General features: G+C 40.6%; 1 protein-coding gene across 1 annotated transcript in view; it reads left to right on the top strand.

Moving 5' to 3' along the window:
• LOC121958842 (glutamate receptor ionotropic, NMDA 2C-like) overlaps nt 1-23,084 on the top strand; it is a 51,782-nt gene that overhangs the window by 5,548 nt on the left and 23,150 nt on the right. Inside the window, exons 3-7 of the mRNA XM_042507988.1 lie at nt 9,316-9,381; nt 10,162-10,350; nt 11,423-11,763; nt 12,206-12,320; nt 18,843-19,054. Of these exons, the coding sequence (XP_042363922.1) occupies nt 9,316-9,381; nt 10,162-10,350; nt 11,423-11,763; nt 12,206-12,320; nt 18,843-19,054 (923 nt within the window). The remainder of the gene's footprint in view (nt 1-9,315; nt 9,382-10,161; nt 10,351-11,422; nt 11,764-12,205; nt 12,321-18,842; nt 19,055-23,084) is intronic.

Below are 23,084 nucleotides of genomic sequence, written 5' to 3'. Positions count from 1 at the left end.
TAAAAAAAGACCTAAAAATATTGCAACTTGCATCGCAAATTTTTAGAAAAGCTGCCACGAAATCAGGCCACAACAATTACAAAAACAGCATGCGAAATCCTGAAGGGACTGTCTGTTTTGCTGCCTTGCATAACCTCCCTCTTCCCCCTACCTGTCGCTGCTTCACCTTAAATTGGCACAGAGGTGTTTACCCAAGCTGTGCTTTTGATCCGCAATGTGTAAAGTATCTCTGAGCCTCCAAAATATTCGGGGCAAAGTTTATCAGCAACGTCTGGCTTGTAATTTGCAGAGTTGGTCGCGGCGGGTTCAGTCTGGGTTATCTAACCTCCCTGCTCGACAGAGGCAAAAGACAAACTCGCAAATGGGACGTTATCTCTCATACTGAGCGACCGTTTGTCTGACGAGCCCAAAAGTGTTGAGTGACAGTTCTCTATATAGCACAAAGAGTAAAGCACTCTCCTCTGAGGCCTGCCTGTCGAAGGCCTCATTCAGCCCTCCTCCTCACACTCCTCCTCGGTCTCTTTCTCCCTCTTATACACTCCTTTGTTGTTAGCAAGGAGGGGGTAAAAAAAAAAAAAAGCTTGTCAGAGGTGTCTGGTACAATGGGACAGGTGGATTGGACGGAGAAAGACATATGTGTGAGCGCATAATTCTCTTAGGGGATAAAAGAGCTCAATAGTGCTTGATTATCAATAGCCTGATGATGATGAATATCTTTGATGGCAGGTTTAAAAAGAAGCAGCACCCGCCCGAGCTGCCTATTTATGGTTCCTGTCTCAGTGATCTCTCTATGGCAAACAACAAGGAAGGAGGGAATGAGACAAAGATGAAAAGATGGAAGGGAGGAGAGGAAGTGTGTCTTTTGTCAGACAGCGCACACACACTAACACACATCAAGCTCAAGCGAGGAGGAGGAAATGAGAGAGCGCGAGGAACGGCTGAGAAAAGGCATAAAGACTGTTCAATAGGGCCTGCGAGGGAAAAGAGAAAAAATACTGCAACGTGTCTCTCTGAGGAGTTGGGAATCAGAGGTTGAGAGTGTTTTTTCTTTGTGTGTGCGTGTGTATGTGTTTTTTCTTGGCCAGCTGGCTGACACACTGAATGGCCGAAATTATTACATCCATATGATGTTGAACATGTCATTGCAAAACCTTTATCTGCTGCTGTAACAGCCTCCTCTCTTCTGGGAAGGTTTAACAAGATTCTTGAACCAGCTGCAGGAATTTGCTCCCATTCACCCACAACAGCATCAGTGAAGTCGTGCACTCATATCGGGTGATAAGACCTGGCTCCAGTTCATCCCAAAGGTGTTGAATGAGGTTGAGGTCAGCGCTCTCTGCAGGCTTGTCAAGATCTTCCACACAGAAATGGGAAAACCTTACCCATAATGTTGCCACAAAGCTGAAAGCACACTATTGTCTAAAATATCTTTGTGGTCTGTATAGGGCTGCCAAATGATTGATATTTTTAGGTGCGATTAATCGCAGAATTAAAAGTATTTTTTAAACACAAACAGTTATGAAGTCCATATTGACAAGGTAAAACAATTCTTAAACATGGCCATTAGTGTTTTCCCATCGGTAGCTCCTCTACACACTTGGCACACGAGAGTAGTTTATGTGCTGCAACCTCACTGCTATTTGCCACTAAACCCTACACACTGGACCTGTGAAGTTATGCATAATTAAGGTTTTGGCCACGTTGAGGGACAGGCTGTTTGTGAGGCATCACAACAACATGTGACGCCCCGCAAACCACCCCTGGCTCCTCCGCAGCTCCACCCTCTCGTCCAAATATGGTCACCTTGTTTTAACGTCCACTCCAAAGATCCAAGATGGCAACGGCCAAATAACAGACTTGAGGCTTCAAAACGTGAGTCCAAAGTCCAGTGGGTGATGTCATGGTGGCTACGTATATTATTTTTATACAGTCTATGTTAAAAACACATTACTGAACCACACTGCTGCAGTGGGTGACAGGTTTCTTTATTACAATGAAAATGGGCACTGCAGATTATTTTGAGTCAGCCCCACAAACACTGTTCCGCAGCTGTGAATATTCACTAGAGCACCAAGTTTGTATTTAATCCAACGCTTAAAATAGTCCTCAACAAATGCACTACTTACCCCTGTTTGAGTAACATTTTCTAAAAACTACAGTGCCCAGCTGTTTTAGGGAATCATTTTGGCTTTAAAAAAAAGAAAAGAAAAAGCAAATATTTGTGACCCATTTTTAAGATTTATGTCTTCAGTGCACCTGAGCACAGACACAGACAGGTCCTGGAAGTTGGGAAGCATTTACCACAGCTATCTGAAACAAATTTCCAAAGCCCGACAACCACTAACAAGCAACTAGTTTAGCATTTTGGTCTTTGCATTCTTGTCATTTGGAGCCACAAGTGACCATTATTGGATAAGAAAGTGAAGCTGCGGAGTTGTGAAGTTGTGAAGCTGAACGGCATCAGATGGGAACATGCTTAGACGTGTTATTGTACGCCGGTTGCATGCACATGCAATGCTGAAGGACAGCATTAGGCAATTATGCAGGTAACAACGTAATATAGGGAGCGTGAGCGCAGTTATAGGGTGGGCTGGTGGGGGCGTTGTTTTTTTTCTACATCGTACTATGTGCCTCTTTTGCCTAAACCTAACCTTTCGTGACTTTGTTGCCTAATCATACCCATTGCGACGGTCTGCGTTGGTTGCCATGTAAACACAAGGACTGTGCTTCATCCCTCCATGTGCATTTGTTGACGTCATGGTAACGGTATCCCGAAGTGTAAACAGTTGACGCATTAGGATACCTATAACATCATAAATAGACGCAGAAGGTCGCTGACAAAGTGGCACCATGTGACGAGTTGAGATGAGAATGTGTTTGGTACTTTTTTCTACAATATGTCTTGGTTTGGGTAATTGCTGAATGATCGCCACCACTAGCTAACGTTTGTTTCGGACGCACCTAGATGGTGTGCAGTGCAGCAAACTGAAGAGTAGCAAAATTAACCTATAGACCGACATACATAAAAACTATTCCTTGACTTTTAAACGATTAATGGTTAACCATTGACATTCCTAGTCTGGACAACATTGGAGGTCTTACCAACCAACTGACTTTGCCATCCATAGAAAATACAAAAATGAATACAAAAAAATCACAGTGTGACATCATTATCACCAAAAGCATCAAACGTAAGCAGTAGATATATGTAAGACAGCTGTCATATACAGATAGCAGCCCAAAATGTACTGCACACACCTGTTAGTGCCAGATAAATTCTACACTCTGATTGAAGCTTATTTGACTCACTGTGAAAAGGCTTTTCGGAATTCAATAGAATAACTTTTAGTGCAGCTCTGACTGGATACGAGTGGCGAAGATCAGTCAGACAGGCGCCGGTGACTTTATGATATGACGTAAAACCCTTTAGAAATCACACTGGACTTTCTCAGAAAAACCTTGAGCTCTCACCAAGCTGAAATATTTGAGTTTTTAACAGGACATATAAAAGAACATGATTGCTTTTGTAAAAACCAATTAAGTCTTTAGTATGTATTAAATAATGAAGGTTTAGTAAAATGTTTTTGGCTATGGCTGCTGTGAAACATTTTGGAAGAGATCTGATTAATTGACTGCAAATGACAACTGCTATCTATTATTGTGAGGCGCTATTACAGTAAATCTCTGTTTCTGAGGAAATACACAGTAAATGTTTGATCACTCACAAGCCAGTTTTTTGTTCATTACAGTAACAAACATTAAATAATGAGTGATCGCTGTTGTAGACAGTGATAAAGTCTGGAATAAACAAAGTCGACAGCTTTATGTGTTTGCCAGTAAACAGGAACAAAAGTGCCTTTTAAGCGTGCACATGATGGATTTTTGAAGCAAAGAAACTGTAGAGGTTGAGTATTCGAGCGTATAACGTCATTTATTACAATTTGAAGCTGTCAGCGGAAGATTATATTTCAGGAGTTACAGTCTCAGTCCTGGCTGCAGTCTAAGGTCACACTCTGTTTGTGATTTTGGACCGAAGTTTTGCAATGAGCCAGACGTGTCTCATTGGATCACAGTTTCTGTGACCAGACTGACCCGCTTTCTCCGTTTGTCCTCCTGTACTTCTGTCTCCCTCCTCAAATCTGTCTCTCTTGGCCTCATGGTCCAGAAACTCCATAAACAGGTCACGAGAAGCCCAGATTCGCTGCACAGTATCCCCACTGGAAACTGGTTTTATCGCTGGGAATGAAAGCACGTTAATGGTCGGGCCACCTCCGAGCTTCACAGCTTGGCCTAATAATTTCAATAAGAGTTTTGAGTCAAGCCACTAATTCTGTTGGGTATCAAAACAGAAGTAAATTGTTTGTGGGAGTGTTTGATTATATATCCAGCGGGAAGGTTTCCCTCCACGGTTGAAAATTAATCTGTTTAGCACTTCTGCCAACATATTTAGGACACAAAATGTTCACTTTATATACAGCAAAATCATCTTTAAAAAAACAGTGTTGCCATGTAACACATGAAAAAAAAAACCCCAAAGTATCATTCTTCTTTGCACTACCCATGGAGATACTTTAGCTTTGTGTGCAAAGGCGCTGAAATATCTGCTTTAAAAATACCAGCAATATAGTTGTGTCACCCCAAAGCACTGCAACCAAACAGAGGAGCATCTGCACTTGTCAACTGCATGGTGTGGTATTCGGCATAGTTTAGTAAGCTGACATTTAAAAAAAAAAAAAAAAAGATCTGTGACTGTACAGTTAATACTTAATGTGTGCACTACAAATAGAAACTGATGTACCATATGTATAGGACCATATATGTCCACCATGTTTTTTCTACATAGTCTAAAACAGACAAACCAAACACTGGCTCTAGAAAGAGCCATTCTAAATACCTCTTTTCCACCAAAATTAGCGCTGTTTTTTCAACACGAAAAAAACTGGGAGGCTATAGACTCCCATTGCCAGTAGACCAGAACTGTGTACACAGCTGTGCAGCAGACGAGCATGCCTTTGTCTTTTGTTTTACTAGTGTCTCACGTTAGACATCACAGTGAGTCAAAGACATTTTGGGGTTGAACGCAGCCCATTGGTAGACAGCTTCTATGGTTACGTTGACACTCTCACCGAGACTTTCTCTGGATTCGACTGTTTTGTTGAGGATTTTTCACAATTATGCCTGAAATATTTTGTTAAGTAACCCTTAATTTTATCTATATTTAACAAAAAAATTAGATTGGAAAATTAGTGAGTTGCTTCAAGTGAAGTCCTTCAAAATGAAAATAATGCTTGAAAATGTACTTGAATCTCATTTTGTAATGTCTGTATGGACCCTGTTTATATTCTACTTGGTACTAGCTTTGGAAGCAAAACCCCAACATGCAAAACATATGGTTGTCAGATCCAGGGCTGCAGAGTTAACAGTACAAAATTTACTAGAATATATTTCTGATTTAGTAGAATTAGCAACAGCAGAAAACAGTAAAAATGAAACAGGTTAAGTCAATTTCCTTTCCACAACGACAGATAAAAGCTTGCACCGACTGAAGTGTAAAATGACACAAAAGAAGTGTAGAATGACATGTACTGTACATGTGGAGATGTATCTGAGTCCACATGATGTGAATGAGCATCTGTGTGTGTGTGTGTGTGTGTGTGTGTGTGTGTGTGTGTGCGTGTGTGTCTATATGTGTGTGTGTGCGCGCGACCTGCTTCCTATTTGACCCGCACCAGTCTCTCCTCTGAGAGGGGAGGTACGGCACAGAGTTCTCCCCGTGGGAGGAGACGAGTTTGTGAGCAACCACCATGTCCACCATCTCCCTGTCACATTACCATACGCTCCTGCAACAGGACTGCTAATTACGTCTGTGTATGACAGCCGCACTGCCAAGGTGGTGAGAACAAGACGGCTGGGAAGTGGAGGACGAGAGTGTGTGTGTGGTGGTGGTAGTGGTGAGGGGGGGGCAAACTCTGTCTTCTCATGTGAGCGTGAGAGTTAGATGTGGAAAAAGAAGATAATTTTGTTGTAATTCTTGATGACTGTGAGGGGGGGTTGGGGTATCTGTCATCACTTTTGAGTTTCAGTTTTCACAATTTAAGATGCTGCTAATTGGATGATCAAACACTTATCGGCCCCAGGGAGGTTACCACATTATTTGCTTGTTTAATAGCTCAGACAAAACCAATTGGATTTTAATTGCACTTCCCAAAATGATCAACACTTCTTCGTCATATCACATGAACAGGGTCTGTATGATCATGAATAAACTGAAAAAGTCATGCAATTTGTAAATAGCTAAATCCAGGCCCGAAAGAGTTTTGGAAAACTAAATATGACCTTTGGAAAAGTCATGGAATTTTATTTCACAAACTTGTATAATGACACATGATTTGTTGGTCAGAAATGATAATTATTGTTTTTACAGTTTATGACTGTGATAAATGATGTGATTTTTGTTGATTTTAAAAAAAAAAACACCAAAATGTTTTCTTTAAGTAGAATCGCAGTGTTTTTTTTCTTTAAAAATCGCCAAAAATGTTTAAAGAGGGGAAAAAGCCAACATTTTTTAAAGAAAAAAATTGTCATTGTTTTTCTTAAAAAATCACCCAAAAGAAATCGCAAAACTTTTCCCTCCCAAGTGCTGAAAAAATTGACATTCCTTTACCTTTTGCACTCCCACCCCCCATAAATAGCAAACAGTCACTGAGTTATTTTTGAATATTCAGTTGTCATCCTGTTCTGAATTATCTTTTAAAATAATATATATTTTAAAAAGCTATTATATAGTAATGAAGTTTTGGAAATTTTTTGGTAAAAATGTGTCTGAACCCTGCATGAAGTGGGACACTATAGCTAACCGGGGCTGCCAATCCAGAGCCAGTATTTATTTATGCAGTGACAGCCTGGCATGGTTGTGCGCTGCTATTTTTAAAGATATTCTGGTACGCAGCCCAGTCAGTGGTCTATTGGAGTTTGAGCCTCCAGAGGTGAGACTCAAACAAGCTCAGACGGAGATAAAACTGGTTAAAATTGAGTGAAGGAGAGTCTAGTTGTGATACTCCTGTGGTATTCCTCAGGCTGCTCGGCTCTCTGGGGCTTTGCGGAGCCTCTGAGCTGTGGGAGAGGGAAGAGCAACAGGAAGGAGATATGACAGTTAGTCACCTCTGAGACGAGAACAGACTGAGAAGATCTGAGACCTGGTCCCAAATGGCACTTGACAGTTTAACACTATCTTCTCTCTCTCTCCTGCTTCGCTGTCTCATGCATGACTTCTCTATCTTCATGCATGTCTGTCGCTGTAGTTTAACATTTCCCAAACTTCCTCTCTCCACTTAGTGTAGGATGCTGCTGTACAGACGTTAAAAAAGACACCATATTACCCCGATCTTCGCCCTCTTGCACCAGCTCCCAGTCTGTTATTGAATCAAATTCAGAATATTACTACTTGTATTAAAGCCCAGCGTCTTGCACCTGCTTACATCACAGGTCCACTTATGCCCTGCAGCACTTTATGGCCCCTCAGATCTTCCATCCGTGCTCTGTTATTACGCAGTCCCATCTATGAAAAAGGCAGGACGGGGCATCAAGACTGCAGGACAGATTCAGTTGAATCTGTTAAATTCTGAGTCTATTTTCATTGTTAGTTAACACCTAAATGCAGGTTTTTGTATTCTGTGCATGTGCATATATATGCACATATGGTGAATCTGTGGATCTGCCTATAAGGCACAGTTTTGGTCATTTTGAGGCCAGAGACTGTGGTACAAAAGCGTGATGCATTCACTTCAGAAAATTAACGTATTTTTTAATACAAACAAACTACTTTTATAGCTATTATTATAACATGTAGATATGTACCTCATCATACAAAGCACACTCTGTTGCATCAGTATACTAAACAAAGCAAAAACAACAGCAAGAAGAAGAAACACAAGACACTTTGTGCATAAATCTTAAATGCATATTGTAATTAAGGACATTTTGTCATTCTCCTAGTTTGAGATCATATATTCAGCACGTAATAAGTAAATGATATACAAATAATCATTTTGTTGGTGAGGTATTCCTTTAAGGTTAGATCTTACAGTTAACTCAAAAAGAAGGTCTTTATCATCTCTATCAGTTGAAGATTTCAGCTCTTTTTGTCTATATTCAGTCTCTCCGCGCTCCAATAGCCCCTCTCATCCCTGTAACCTACTTTATTTGAATGCTGTTTGAAGGACGCGGGTTCAACGGGCTCTAATAACGTCCATCTTATCTGTCAACACACAGCGAGTAGGTATGCAAATGTATGCTAACAGACACAGACACATCCAACACTGGACCACCCCTTCATGACAGAAAGAGAGCAGCAGAACTGATTTCTGCAGATTGGAGACGCTTGTATCACATCGGGGCTAAATATGGACAATCAAAGCACTATATGTGAATGTGAGCAATGGCAGAGGTGGAAACTGTAATGTAAATATTCATGTTAACTGCTCCTAATACGACACATCACTCTGCATCTGCATCTTTATTACTTTAGGGTTCAAAGTGTGTTTGACAGCTGCATGTTGTAGCAATCGCTCTCAATTTTTAATGCTTTGTACTTTATATAAACTCACAACTAATGCTTTTGAGGACATTGTGGATAACATTTCATAAAGCCAATTGAAGTGCCATTGTCCAAGCATAGCTCACATAAAATTTTGTCCTTTCTTATTTCCCCCGTTTGTCAGTTCCCATCAAATTAATTGGTTTTGGGAAGCCGTTCCACTGTGTCGTGGCTTTTAACAGTGATGTTCTTTTTGCTTAACAAGAGATAGTCTGCTTTTTTGAACAAGAGGACAAATTATTTAAATACATTGTCCTAGCAGTAGTAAGTTTGAATTTAAATCTTCTGCAGCACTAACCATGTTAAAGGTGATGCATAAATGAAGAGCAGAGGAGGAGTTAATTTAAAAAACCTTTTGTAAGTTGGCTCGCGTTGTGGCAGAAAGTTTAACGGCGATGTTCATTTGCTGATTTATTCAACATGTTGATGCACGAAACCCATTCAGAGCTAATGATGCGTTTTCAGAGGAGCATGTGTGACAGTCTTAAAATAAAATTAGATGTTTTTGAAGGAAATACATGTGCAAGATGGCAGCAATGTGAGAGGAAAAAACTGTACATCGATGTCAAGAAACTGCTTCAAACCCTTTTGACAGCAAACATCCAACCTGCTGATGCGTCTTTGAGCAAAACTAGCTCCCAAGATGTTGTTGCATCATTTCACCCCATGACAGATTTTCCCCACCTGAATCCATAAATGAGACTCTGTTTTTTTCACAGGCTGAGGGGTCGTCCTTTTTGCAGATGGGAGCGTCTCTGGAGCAGCAGATCGTCTGCATGTTCAAGGTACAGTAACACATTTCAGACTTACAGTAAGTGACAATCAAACCGCATTTTTGGGATTAAAATCTAGGTTGTGACTCCAAATGGTTATTGGATCAATCCTGACAACTGGGACTGCTCAGGCTGATTAACACCATGTAGGGACAACAATCAGCGGGGAATCCTTGATCTGAAGTTCTGGCCCGATTTCCACAAACCAGTAAAATCTGTATTTATAAACTGTACAAATTCTCATGAGATCAGAGGGCTTAACGCTAATGATGCTTTGTGAGTCAATGGGATAATCTCGGTTTGGTCTGTGACACCAAAACTTTTACTGTACGTCAATATGTGGTGTGAACATTTCCACAACTAAAGGCCAGATTACACAGAGATCACGCTATCGGGCTGCTACCAAATTCTCTCTTTGCGATGAATAAAGCTGTAGAAAGCAGCCACTTAGTTTAGCCTCTTTTGTCATAAAGAGTGGACACAGAAGTAACTAGTTAGCCTTGCTCTGTCCAAAGATAACACAATCTGCCCATCAGTGACACTATTTAACATATTTTAACCCTTTTTTTAAAAAAAAACAACACACACAAAAAAAAGACGTCAGAAAAAAAACAACTTCCATTTTCTGGTCTTTATATGCTAAGCTGAACTTACCTAATGGCCTGTTGGTTAACATAAAGACAAGACAATAAAGACAGTTTTACCTTTGCATTGATTCTTTATTTCCACATTTTATAACCTCATTATGTTGGGTACTGTTATTTCATTTTGTTATTTCTTTCTCTGTTTTAGCTCATGGAGGAATACGATTGGGGCGAGTTTGCGGTGATCACCAGCTTGTTGCCGGGCTACGACACCTTTGTGGATATAGTTCAGTCCTACACAGATACCTCCTATTTCTTGTGGAATCTGCAGGATATCCTTTCTCTGGAAATGTCTGTTGGAGCCAATGACGTGAAGAGCAAACGCATGCTGCAGCAGGTATAATGAGATATGAAAATGTGTAATGAAATGAAAGATGTAGTCACCATGTTGTAGTTTTCGAGTTTGGTGTTTTGACTGTTCCAATCTTAGAGCCAGAAGTGACCATGTTTGGACTGGAGTGGAGATAATCTTTATCCAAGTTGCTAGCTTGATGAGCACAGGGTATTTACAGCTGTAGTTAACTGTGATAACACTAATCAGCTGACCTGCAGTGGAGAAATTTAGAGTCAAAGAAAAAGGCCATGTGACGGCGTGGTAAAGACATTTACAGTACAGTTTTACAGTAGCTAAAATACGTTTTGATATCAACCCCTGTGGAGTGTGCACCCCGTCTGTTTCTGCAAACCACCAGCTACTGTATATCATACACTGACTGTACATAATTATCTTATACAGACCCACTTCAAAAATCCCAAACCATCCCTTTCAGCATTAATAACATTTAAACTGGTAATTTATACAAAAATTCTTCCTGTGTTCATTGGTCATGAATGTTGAAGTTAGCCATAGAGACCAAAATCGTTTTTTGTACCAGGCTGTAAACGTGTTTATTTGTGCTGTAAAGTTGGGCATTTTAACACGGGGGTCAATGGAGCCAGCCTCAAATTGCCATTAAAGGAACTGCTGTTTTTGGCACTTTTGTGATGACTTCATGTTTTACCTTGGAGGTTGTCACTTAACTCAGTGTTTGGTTTGTCCGTCCTGGGCTCTTGTGGAAGTGGACCTGTTGACATGAGGGGCTTATTCTAACCTAATGAAAACACAAACAATTGTACATTCAGGTCATTGTACATTTAGAAAACATTGTTATGAATGCTATATTTCAATAGCTCTGTGATAATCTGGCAACCTGTCCTGCTACTTAAATTTACAACTAATATCTATGTAAGAACTTTGTGCAGTTTGCATCAATTGCAATCTGCAAACTTAGTAAATTTAAAGTCTCTACTTTATTTCTAATGAGGCTGAAGTTTGAAGGAACAGCTGGTGCTACAGGCTCCTGATGACCTCCAGCAGTGCTGCATGTTCAGGCTGTTTTCCCTCTGACAGACTTATTTTCTATCTGCAGGTGGACTCCCGGGTCCTGCTGGCTTATTGCTCCTACGAGGAGGCGCAGTACTTGTTCCGTCAGGCAGCTGAGGTGGGTCTGCTGGGTCCAGGCTACATCTGGATCCTCCCCAGTCAGGCCGTGGGCAACCCCGACAGCCCTCCACCTGTCAGCTTCCCCGTCGGTGTTATTGGCGTGATCACGGACCAGTGGAGGAAGAGCTTGCGGCAGAGGGTGAGGGAGGGTGTTGCCATTGTAGCTCAAGGGGCTGAGAGCTTCAAGAAGCGGTTTGGTTTTATTCCTGAGGGACACGGCGACTGCACCAAACTGGCTAAACACTCGGACAACAACACTCTGTTCAGGTGAGTCACTCTTTTGTCAGTAAATTTAGATGAATTTTGAAAAAAGGGCAAATGTTAGTGATGCATGGATAGAAGATCTCAGCCTCGGCTGCACGACATGAAGTGAAAGTATGTTACGCCTCTTTTTTTACATGTTCTGAAATGCAAAGTGACCTGGATTCATTATTCACAGGCTGAGTCTGTCAAAGATGTATACCTCAACAGACAGCGCAGTCACTCTGTTGGAACACTCTGCCCTCCGCCAATCAGCTGCCTCTCACATCCCCTAATGAGCTCCTTCCTGTCTCCCACGTTAGATTAAGCCCTCCAGGGGAGCTTTAGGTTGAAGTAGGAGGTTATCATTGTGTGTGTTTATCTGTAAATGAATATGCAAATGTTTAAGTTTAGAATCAAGTCCTTGATTGCACGCTTCATACTTTGTACGACTTTCTGTGGGTTGCAGGCACATGCTGAATGTGACATGGGAGAGGAGAGATCTGTCATTTAACAGCCAAGGCTTCCTTTCCAACCCATCAATGGTCATCATCGCTCTGGACCGGGAGAGACTCTGGGACAAGGTACTGGGCACCATCACAAAACGTGCTGGTACTGACGGCACAGGGACAGTTAGATGTTTGTTTTGTTAGATGCTCATTTACTGCAGACACAGAGGGCTCAAACACACTATGGACCCACAGATTATTGAGGCTGACAGTGACATTTGTGAGGAGATACTGAAAGTTTTATTTTTAGGGTTCAGGGTTTTTAGGGTTAGGTTTTGTTTACATATGGCAAATTGACACCATTAAAGGAATACTTCGCCCCCAAATGACCATTTGTATATCAATTACTGAATCGAATGCCTCCTCAGTGAACGAAAAATCCAAAAATGGTGAGAAATCTTGATGAACTCAAGTAAATGTGTATAATATGTATAACAACAGTAAAAGTGTATCAAAACATCCATTTACAAACTCCCAGGATAATACAAGTCTCATTTATCCAGTAGCATACTAAGTACTTTCCAAACAGAAAGATGTTTTTGATGGGCAACTTAACCCTTTGAAACCTATATCGACATAAATTTTCTTGTGCTACATTGAGGCGCCTTTCATAGGTATTTATATTTATATATAAGTATTTGAAACCTGAGTAGATTTGTTTGATTTCTCACAAAAACATGGGGAAAAAGACAGTTAACTAACTTAACAAGAACTGTGAATGTCATTAGTGAGAAACAAGTAAAAAGTGACAAGAAAATTACCTGAAGATGAATTTTAAAAGGGAGGGAGGATAATCAGAAAATTATCAAAAACTAAGAAAAACACAGGGTGAGAAACTGATACACAAATTTGTGGGGTGAAGTACTCCTTTAATTATGTGCCAAATTAGCTATTAGCAGTTCCTGTTTACAATATTGCCCTAGTTGTACAAACAGCTGTCACTGGATTACTTTGGTTCTTCTCAGACAAGTCCCACAGTTCTGATAAGCATCTATTTTTCTATGATCTCTTATGGACTCGAGATAATGAAAATCTTAAAATTTAAGTCACACTGAATCTGAGAATATGTGCATCACATCTGTGCGTTCAAATTTGGCTAGTTATGATGCAGAAAAGCAGATTTCTTATGCAAATTACAGCTGTTGAACACTAAGGGTCTTTATGTTTCTTAATTGCCTCTGCAAGCTGCGTGTCACATCCACGTCTGCAGCTCCAACTGTGCTGACCGTGTTGGAAAATGAGCCAAATCAGCGGGGCCGACTACAAAAACAATATCTTCCTGTTGTTTTTAGAACACCAGCATGCACCTTTGCCTCACGTCTCTCCCTCTGCGTCCTACAGCTTGAAAACCCTCTGACCTGCATTTATATTCCGGCTGGATGCAACAAGTTTACGCCTGTTGCATCGGAGACGTCAAGATGCATTTTTTTTAAAGCAGAAAATAAAAGGCTGGTTGAGGGAATGTGGAGAAAAATCTATTCCTAAACAACTGATCACAAAATAATCCGTTGAACATAACCAGTAGAGACATTTGAGGGTACAAGGCGTGTTTTTAGATCAATAATATGTGTCTATGTTTCCTGCTGAAGCTATTACCTTCATTTAACTCCGGTTTCATCGTCACCGTGCCTTGCAATTTTCTTGAGTATTTTCACTCCCTTTACACACACGCACACACACACACACACACAGTCTTTTCAAAGCCCGAGGGTGTATTGAAAAAGTGCGACTAAACAGAGAGCCCCGAAACGTAATCTCACAGCTACAGTTGAACTCATTTATTTCTGGCCTGGAAAAGACCAACCTACTTTATCAATGTCACCTCCTGGCTGGTGTGTATGTATGTGTGTGTGTATGAACGTAGACATGTAATTGTGCTGAACTGGGGTCTTGGCTTGTATATGTGTATGTGTAGATCTTTAAGTCGCACTTCAGCAGCCGGCACTTTATCCCTCCCTCATGTCGTCATGTTCAGGTGTGTTCAGCACTACGAGACATCCTGCGTGTCTAAAGTCTGAGTCCTCTTCACTGCGTCCTCATTACATTCTGATCTCTCACTTCTTGTTCTTCCCTCCTCTTCGCGTCATGTAGCTCATCCATAATGACGGCAGGTTGTGGTGTACTTGCTCTTTTCAAGGCCTTCATTGTGACATCCTGACAGTTTAACATCATGTTATTCATTATCATGTTTGAAGGGTGCAGCTGAGTGACGTTTTGGGCATTTTGGACCATTTTTTCTTTGCTGGGCTCCTCCTCTCTTTTCTCCTTCTCCTGTTCTCACTTCTACTCCTCTACCTGTAGAGTCAACACAGAGAAAAAAGATGCTTTAAAAGGCTGAAACATGCAGTTATCAACAAGCTCTAACAAAGTGTCTGTTGGCTTCCTGCCCAGCACCAAATGGCAGAAAGACAAAGTTAGCGTCTAGCTGGTGATCATAGTGAAGTATTTAGGAGCCAATGAGGCATTTTTATTTTCAAGGTGCTGTACAAAGAAGTTAAAACAACACAATTTAAAAGAGCAAACAAAAAAAAGAGAAGAGTATGGTTCCCAGTGTAGAGATTAAAGAACTGGGATGTTGTGGGCGGTGTTTTGATTTTGGTCTTGCGGTTGAATTGAGGATAAGTTGCAGTTGCCTGCTGGTCTTTTTAGGAAATCTTCTCACAAAGCAAATTTGCTAGAAATCATGAATCGATTGCTCCAGATCTGGGTTTCATACACAGAAACTACTCTTCCTACATCCCAGAAAGAGCGTCAGCAACAACCTTATCTGTGCTCTTTTTGTGCGTGATCACAAGGTTGTATTCCTGCACTAACAAGGCTCAAAGAATGAGCCGTTGGTTGTGGTCGTACATACGCGTCAGGAACGCCAACAGGATATGGTCAGTGTGAACAACAAGTGGTTGGCTGCTGGACCCGATGTACGTTTCGAAGTTTTGGAGAGACCACAACAGCGTGATAGTCTCTTTTTTGATAGTGGAGTACCAAAGCTGGTGTTTATTGAACTTTCGGGAGAAATAGCTGACCGGGCGCTCCACTCCAGTTGGATCGGCTTGGAGCAAGGCAAACCCCGTCCCTACTTGTACTACACCTACGTACTTAGGGGCAACATGACGAAGTATCCTTAGCAAGATACTGAACCCCAAACTGCTCCCGATACCGCGTCATTGGCGTTTGAGGTCATGTGAATGATTAATGAGTAGCAGGTGGCACCTTGTACGGTAGCCTTGGCCGCCAGTGGGTGAATGTGTGTGTGAATGGGTTAATGTGACGATGTAATGTGAAAGCGCTTTGAGTGGTCAATAAGACTAGAAAAGTGCTGTACAAGTACAGTCCATTTACCATTTACTTGCTGAATGTATTTAGGCATGAAAAGTTTGAACATGTGGAGACATAACATTTTACATTACATTTATCTGGCAGGTGCTTTCCTCCAAAGTGGCTTGCAGTTTGTGCTTTGAAAGCAGTTAAGAAGTAACTAATTAACAACAAATTCTGGGGTGGATTCCTTTTAAAGAAATAACTAAACACATGTTCAGTTGCTTTCAAGTGCTTTAGAGATGGGTCTTTGTTTTGCAAAGGTTGTTGAGATGTCTGAGAAGGTGGGTTTTAAGCCTGCGGAGGGAGATGGGGCAGTGACTCTGCTGTCTTGACTTCAGTGGGGAGCTCATTCCACCACTGAGAAGAGCCGTGACCGAGATGAGAGACCACAGGGTCCTCTGAATAATGGTTCACTTCACTGCCCTGTTGGCCAGCACCACAGTTTGAACAGGATGTGAGCAGCAACAGGGAGTCAGTGTAGTGGACAGAGAAGAGTGGTGGTTCATTCTGGATAAGCCGCAGAGGTCTGATGAGAAGAGTACATAATCACAGCATCTGTTAGAAGTGATGAAAAACATTTATTTAGAAAAGATGAATTTGAGTAAATCAGGCGTATAGGTCTATAAATGTTTTATTACATTTGCGTGGCGTCCATCAAAAGAGCAACAGCTGTGTACTTTCAGGTGGAGCACTTCATTTTTTTGAATTGGCTGCGCTGGGAAGAAGTTTTAAAAATATGTGTTTAATAATGGATTTAATTTGATATTTTACATGAAGTGCTGAAAATTCCAAGATTTTCAAACTGTGTTTTAACCCAGTGTTCAGTAATCAATAACAGTTTTGACTGCTTCCCAACAGTGTAAGAATGAAAGATTTTCTTCCTAGGATGCCCCATGAGTGGATGAGACATCCCATAAAAGACAGATTGAAATGATTGATTGTCACAACTGGCATCTCTGCGACTCTGTCATTCACAGATGGTTCAGAGAAATGAATCGTCGCCTCGCACATCACACTGTACCTTCATGCGGATTTGTAAATCGGCCATGTATGACGAAGGGAGAGCGCTAGTATGAGCGAGCCGAAGAACAAATCAAGAGCTGGTATGAAAAACAGGTCTCATTAAAGCTGTGAGGGAGCGAGTTTCACATGCAGTGAGTCAGTGCTGGCTGAGCTCAGTATGGCTCATTAGGTTGGGTTGATATGACAAACAGTCTTGGCACTCACAGAGAGGGTTTCGCTGAGTTTAGTGCCGACATCGATGGGATTATTCATTGTGTGATGTGATATTATACAGCAATTCTGCTCCAAAGTGGCTCTTTCTGACACTGAAAAACTCAAGCTGTTTTTTTTTTTCAACTGTTACCTCCCTACAGTATCGCTTCATCCGTCAGCATATCTGTCTGTCAGTTCCAGTCAATTCAACAAGCTTTATTCGCACAAAATACTTTTTTTTATCTCATTACTAAAGTTCTAAGAAAGCAAATATTTTAAACACGAAGACACAGATAATAACTAGATACAGTCAGTCTTCATGGGAACGCCCACAAAGCATTGCATCCTTGACGCCAAGGAGGAAAACTCTTTGCAACCACGCTGAACAGTTGCTGTGTTGCTTTCTGCACATCAGATAAACCTAAAAATCCAGAACTAAGGATTTTTTTTGTCAACCTGGAGCCTATGCTACCATGTTTTTGTGTTTAAGCGACTAACATTATTTGAAAGTGGTCCAGTATTAAGCAGAGTGGGCCAGTTCCAATGTAAACACCCAGATTGCTATTATAAATGTATGACATCATTATTGAAAGGATCCCTACAGAGATAGAGTGTTTTTGTCCAGTGGTTTTGGGATAATTGTGCCCTGAAATGCCATATTTCACAGCAGCTTTTATAAAAAGAAAAAAAATGCGATGGTTGTTCCAATGTTTATGGGCGTTTACTTGATATGAAATTGCAGGGGCAAGTGAAAATTACAAAAAAAAAGTTGTGATAGATTCAGAGTTCATTATTATTAGGCTTCAGTGTTTCCCCCAGAATAAGAATCTTGTGAAGTTGCAGCAATTGGGCAGAAATTGCAAGGTCTCACAGAATTCACAGGGATTAGATCAGTTTGTCCTTTTGTCAAAGAGTAAGTTTAGCTGGGAAGAGCCCCCAAAATTGCTACAGTAAAAACCACCAGAGTCCATTTGAATAGACAGTGAATTTATCACCGTAAAAAGCACTTAATTCAACAGAAACAATCTTTATTCATCTTTCTGCTGTACCAACCATCATCAGTTCTGGTTTGGCTTAAATAAACCTTTAAGTTACCCAAATAGATGTGAACATATGTTGTGCTATACATGCAATACATCTAAATGGAGTGTGGTGGGTTTGGCGATGGTGATGTGGCTGTCTCTTGTTTAGCAAAAATGATTATCCAAACCATGACAGTTTGTTTAGCCACTGGTAAACATGTTGTAAGGCTCCAAGAACCAGTAGCTTGAAGTTGCAAGTCACTGCTTGATATCAGCATAGCACATCATCAAAATGTAGGCCTGTGGTGTTTAGTATCATTTGTCGCTGATATACTGATTTTAAGGGTGCATGGACTTCACTAATGCTAGATGCTAGACTATTACATCATAGCGTTAATGGTTGATGGGTATTGATATCATGATAAATTTAATTAATCATATCAATGATAAATGCAATAGTGTCTCTCAAGTCAATTTAAAAATCGAGCTTTACAGCATTTGCAGGCAGGAATAAATGACTGTTTTCCCCCTCGCCCTCTCCGTCCTCACCAAAACACCCTTAATACGACTAGACACAGACTGTATGTGTAGCACTGATCACTTAAACAGTTCCCATTTATGAACAGTGACATTTCAATTTGTTTATTCATTTGAAAAAGGAAAATTAATAATTGAATAATCAGTCAGGAAAATGAATACAGATTGAAGGCAACACATGCTGGGGTGTATTATTAATGTGATTCAGTTGGTTTGCTCTTTGTTTTATATTCTGGCTCTTTTTTTCCCCAAATGTCTTACTCAAACACTTTTAAGTCTCCTCGTTCGTACATTAATGAACTTTGCTTTCATCTTTTAATCCTCCTCCTCCAGGTCAGCACATGCAAATTTCCCTTTTTAAAATAAAAAAAAAAAATCATCCTGTGAAGTAGGGAAAGACAAGACAGGTGAAGAGCAAAGACGTTGATATGCAGAGAACGTCAAATCTGAGATTCAAACTCGTGCATGCTAACGATGATTTTTGTCCCTCCTCTTCCTTCTCCAGGTGGGTACATACGCTCGAGGGATCCTTCAAGTTCGCTACCCAGTTTGGCCTCGGTACGGCAGCTTCTTGGAGCAGGTGTCCGATGACCGTCACCTCACTGTGGCCACGCTGGAGGAACATCCCTTTGTCATGGTGGAAAACGTGGACCCGGGCACCGGCACATGTGTCCGCAACACAGTACCCTGCAGGCGCCAGTCCAATCACTCAGAGGGGTACACACAGCAACACAAACATACTTCTGTACAGATATGCACACATAGACACAGACATGCAGACACAGGTAGGGCTTGGTATTGAACCCTTTAGGGTATGGGAAACTGTCAACTACACAACTACTGAATGTTGGTCAGATTCTCCTTTTTTATTGGCTGATAAAAACAACCTCTATTCAAGGTCCCCCTAAGTCCTGGTTGCCATCTGTGTTGCACTGTACATCTGTCCCGCAACCCGAAACACATTGGTCTCACTGTGAAATTGTCCTTTTGACAAATGTTCCTGGAGTTTTGACCTCTTTAAACAAAGAGGAGGATACTGTCAAGCCATTCTTGTGGTGCATTCCTCTGAGCATGAAAGTTGTAATTTCCGAGTTCTGGGTTGTAGATTCAACTGGAATAACCGATAAAGTTGGTTTCTGAATCGAAAATTGGAAGAACCTTATTAACCCCAACCTCAAAATCTAAGATAGCTGCTCCTCAGTGTTTGTATGTTTGAAATATAGCGTAGTGTGTTGTTATGGACTGGTGTTTCTAATTATGGCTCGCCTGGCTAGAACTGGTATGTCTTGGTTTTGCAACTGCTGAAATGTGGTCTACTCAGATGTGATTCCCATCACTGACTCCCGAGGAAAATGGAATGCAGCATTGGTACAGGAAGAAGAGGGCATCATGAAATTTGGATTTTGCAATGTAAGTTTGGTGGTGGTAGGGTTCCCTTTTTGTTGTCTTGTGTGTGTTGTGTGTAAATTTGGACGTTTTGCAGGTCTGTAACACCTCACAGGTGGAGTGCTTCATGAGTTGTTGTTTTCCTCAGCAGCAGTTTAAGGAGTTTGACTCATGGGGTGGATAATTGATCTGTCAGTCTGGTCAGACCTAATCAGATTGATAGATGAGAGGAGCAGCTGCTGCTGAGGGAGTGAAAGCAAACTTTTAGACACAGCACAATGAATGGTTAAGTTTCACTTTCATAGCGTCTTGCTTTCTGCTGCTTCGTCTGTGCCAGGGCTACGCTCTGTGCTCTGAGAGGTGCAATTAATGACTGCATGGTATGTATATGCCAGCAGCGCTCCTAAACAATGGGTCCAGTGCCAGAAATATAAAGAGTGTCCCAGTAATGAGTCCTAAAACCCAGAGAGCCGTCTAGTTCCCTCGTCTCAAAGTCTATGGGTTTTTTGAATGGCTTTTTGGTTAGGAGCCTGAAATAAGGTCTGTGGTTAACACAAGCTTAAGAGATTTTGACATTTTTTTTCTACAACATAAAATATGTCAGTAAATACCCCACACTTCAGAGTGTCATTGCACTGAACTCGACTTTGTAGCCTTGTTGTGGTGGCAACGTTAAATCATGCAACTGTAGTGTAGTTCATTTATCACCTAATGTTTTTTTACTTCTTGTGATGGCATTTATTATTCAAAAATCATAAAAGTAATGTTCACTTTTGAAAATTATGGTGGACAAAATGTTTAAGTATCACAAACTTTTGTTTACCACAGAGCTTATATTCTATATTAATCCAAAATCCAACAGAAAAATCAAATAGGCTTTTTTACGAGGGAACCAGGGTGATGCTAACTTCCACGTCATCCTACAGAAAAAACTTAATCCCTGGGGCAATCTGTGTGTGGTAGCAGATGTTTTAATCATGGCAGGTCACCACAAACAAATGAATGTGTAGGAAACCTGAGGAAAAAAGGGTCCAGGCTTCCATATAAGAGAAATATATAATGTGTTTCTTAATAAGAAGTGTCATTTTAGTACAGATACAAAAACTTGCTAACATATGGGTACGAGTATTTAAACATTTCAAATGATCCCCAGTCCTACACACAGACATCTGCACCCTCCCTCTTTGTGTCTCTGCCCCAGTTTAGCTCTGAGTAGACATTGCAAACCTCCATACTTCATTAAACACAGAGTAATTGTGTGTGCTGAGTGTCTAAGCACTTTAAAAACACACCTCTGGTGTCAAACACAGATTGCAGCATGGCAGAAAACAGCCATTAAACAGCTATTACCTCTGACTATCTACAACTGGTGCTTGTCAGGAATACGCAGCGTCTTCATTATGTTCAGACAACCGCAGACAATAGAAGTTCAAGCCTGTCATAAATTTAATTGCACTCTGTTGTTAAAATAGTGTCAACTACTTTAGCTTTATTGTTTCCACACTGACAACAAAGGCTGTCTGACAAAACACATAATATATTTTACAACCGATTTTGGTTGTAATTGATTCTCATTTCAAATCTGTGAAGGTATTTCTGAAATCCTTCTAAAATCAATAGTGAATGTTCTTTGAGATGAAAAATGGGAGCTCAAAGTACGACTAAAACACTCCGAGCCAAGCTTTTCTTGTTCAGTTATATCCTGTTTCTAATTTGACAAAGGAAACTTAACTTACTGTCTTTATTGTGTGCAAATTTCAGATTTATTGTAAACACTATTGCTATTATTGATTATTTGATCACCCTATTATTGATCTTACTTGTAGTGGTATGTAAGAGAAGAACAGAAAAAAACAAACATCTCCATCCAGAAATCATGATCCAGTTACTCAAGAAAATCCACAGACCCTGTTTTGAGTAGTTTCATGATGGAACATTTTTCTTTGTGCCAAAATAGATGCGTCAACACAGCATCAGCGTCTGATTCTGACACACAGGGCACTCTTTAGCCTTTGTATGAGAGGCAGCAGTGACATAGCATAAAGAGCGTTTGACGTAGGTTGGGCTGTCAAATGGGTCAAACGGACACAGGACTTTCACCTAGGAGACTGGTGTCTGTGTGCCATGTGAAATGTTGAGCTTTGTTTCATTTTCTTATGCAACATAACATGGCATATGTGTCACATCACATACATCATGTGACAAGTCATTAACTGACAAATGCAATTATTTTAAGCCAAGCTGTGATCTTTTTTCAAAACCCAACCAGCTAGTTTTGATGCCTAAGCCCAAGTAGTTTTGATGAGGAAGCCAACATTCCAAGTTTATTTTGAAAAGTCACTATTTATGTAACAAATGGAAATTGACATGCTGTCCTTAAGCGTCCAAACCTGATGCTAAAGGGGGACCTAGAGTGTCACAGTTTGAAGTGTAGGGCCATTGATCAAGCTATGTGACGAGTTAGAAGTGAGAATGTGTTGGCCAACTGTATTACTACGCAGAAGGAAGTGTGCATATACTCATGGACGAGTGGCTTGAGCTTGTGACAGCGCGAGATGTAAACTTTAATGGCGCCGTCTTTGGCAAAGCTGTAACATTAGCGGGCTCAGTGGTGCTAGGTGAACTAACAGTAGATGCAGACGTAATTCTGCGATATGTTTGGCGGCTGCAGTTCAGTTGAGAGAAAATAGTTCCTACATGAAATTTTAAGGTTTACAACAAGGTTTGTGGATTATTTATTTGGTTCTTTGAGCTTCACAAGCCAAATCTATTTCCATAATAATGGAGAAAGAGTGGCAGAAATCTGTATGGCTGATATCTCCAACACTCTGCAACTCACACTAAAACAGTCTAAATTGATAAATAGTACTACAGAAAAAAAAAATTAAATTTGATTTTGGATTGAACCCCTAAGTGTGCATGTGATATTAGTTTTGGACCTTATTTATTCAGATGGATTTCTTTTTATTGAATATTATAACAGATTCTTTTTTTGCTCAAAAACTTGTACCTGAGGTTCCCACCCAGTAACACCTCAGGAGCTTTCTGTCTGCAGTTTCTCATTTACATTTAAAAGTCAGTTCTTTTGTGAATGACATTTGAGACAAAGTGTGATGCGTCAGACCTGCTGTTTGTCAATAATGTTGGAATAATCAGTCAGAGGTGGCACACACGTTTCTGATCACAGACGTATTACTGTGTTTCTTCTTGGATCCGCCAAGTTAGCGTTAATGAATAATTTCAAGTGATTTTCTTTGTTCGTCATTGTCAGGAAATGAAATGCTAATTCTTGATTACAAAGTCTTTTTATGGGTTTCTTTAGGATGTGTGTGCATATTTTAAGATTTTTTGAGACATCCGT

This window comes from Plectropomus leopardus, chromosome 19 (assembly GCF_008729295.1).
Source record: "Plectropomus leopardus isolate mb chromosome 19, YSFRI_Pleo_2.0, whole genome shotgun sequence".
Taxonomy (NCBI): Eukaryota; Metazoa; Chordata; class Actinopteri; order Perciformes; family Serranidae; genus Plectropomus; species Plectropomus leopardus.
The sequence above is the reverse complement of the archived record's forward strand: the minus strand, read 5'-3'. Positions and strand labels throughout refer to the sequence as shown.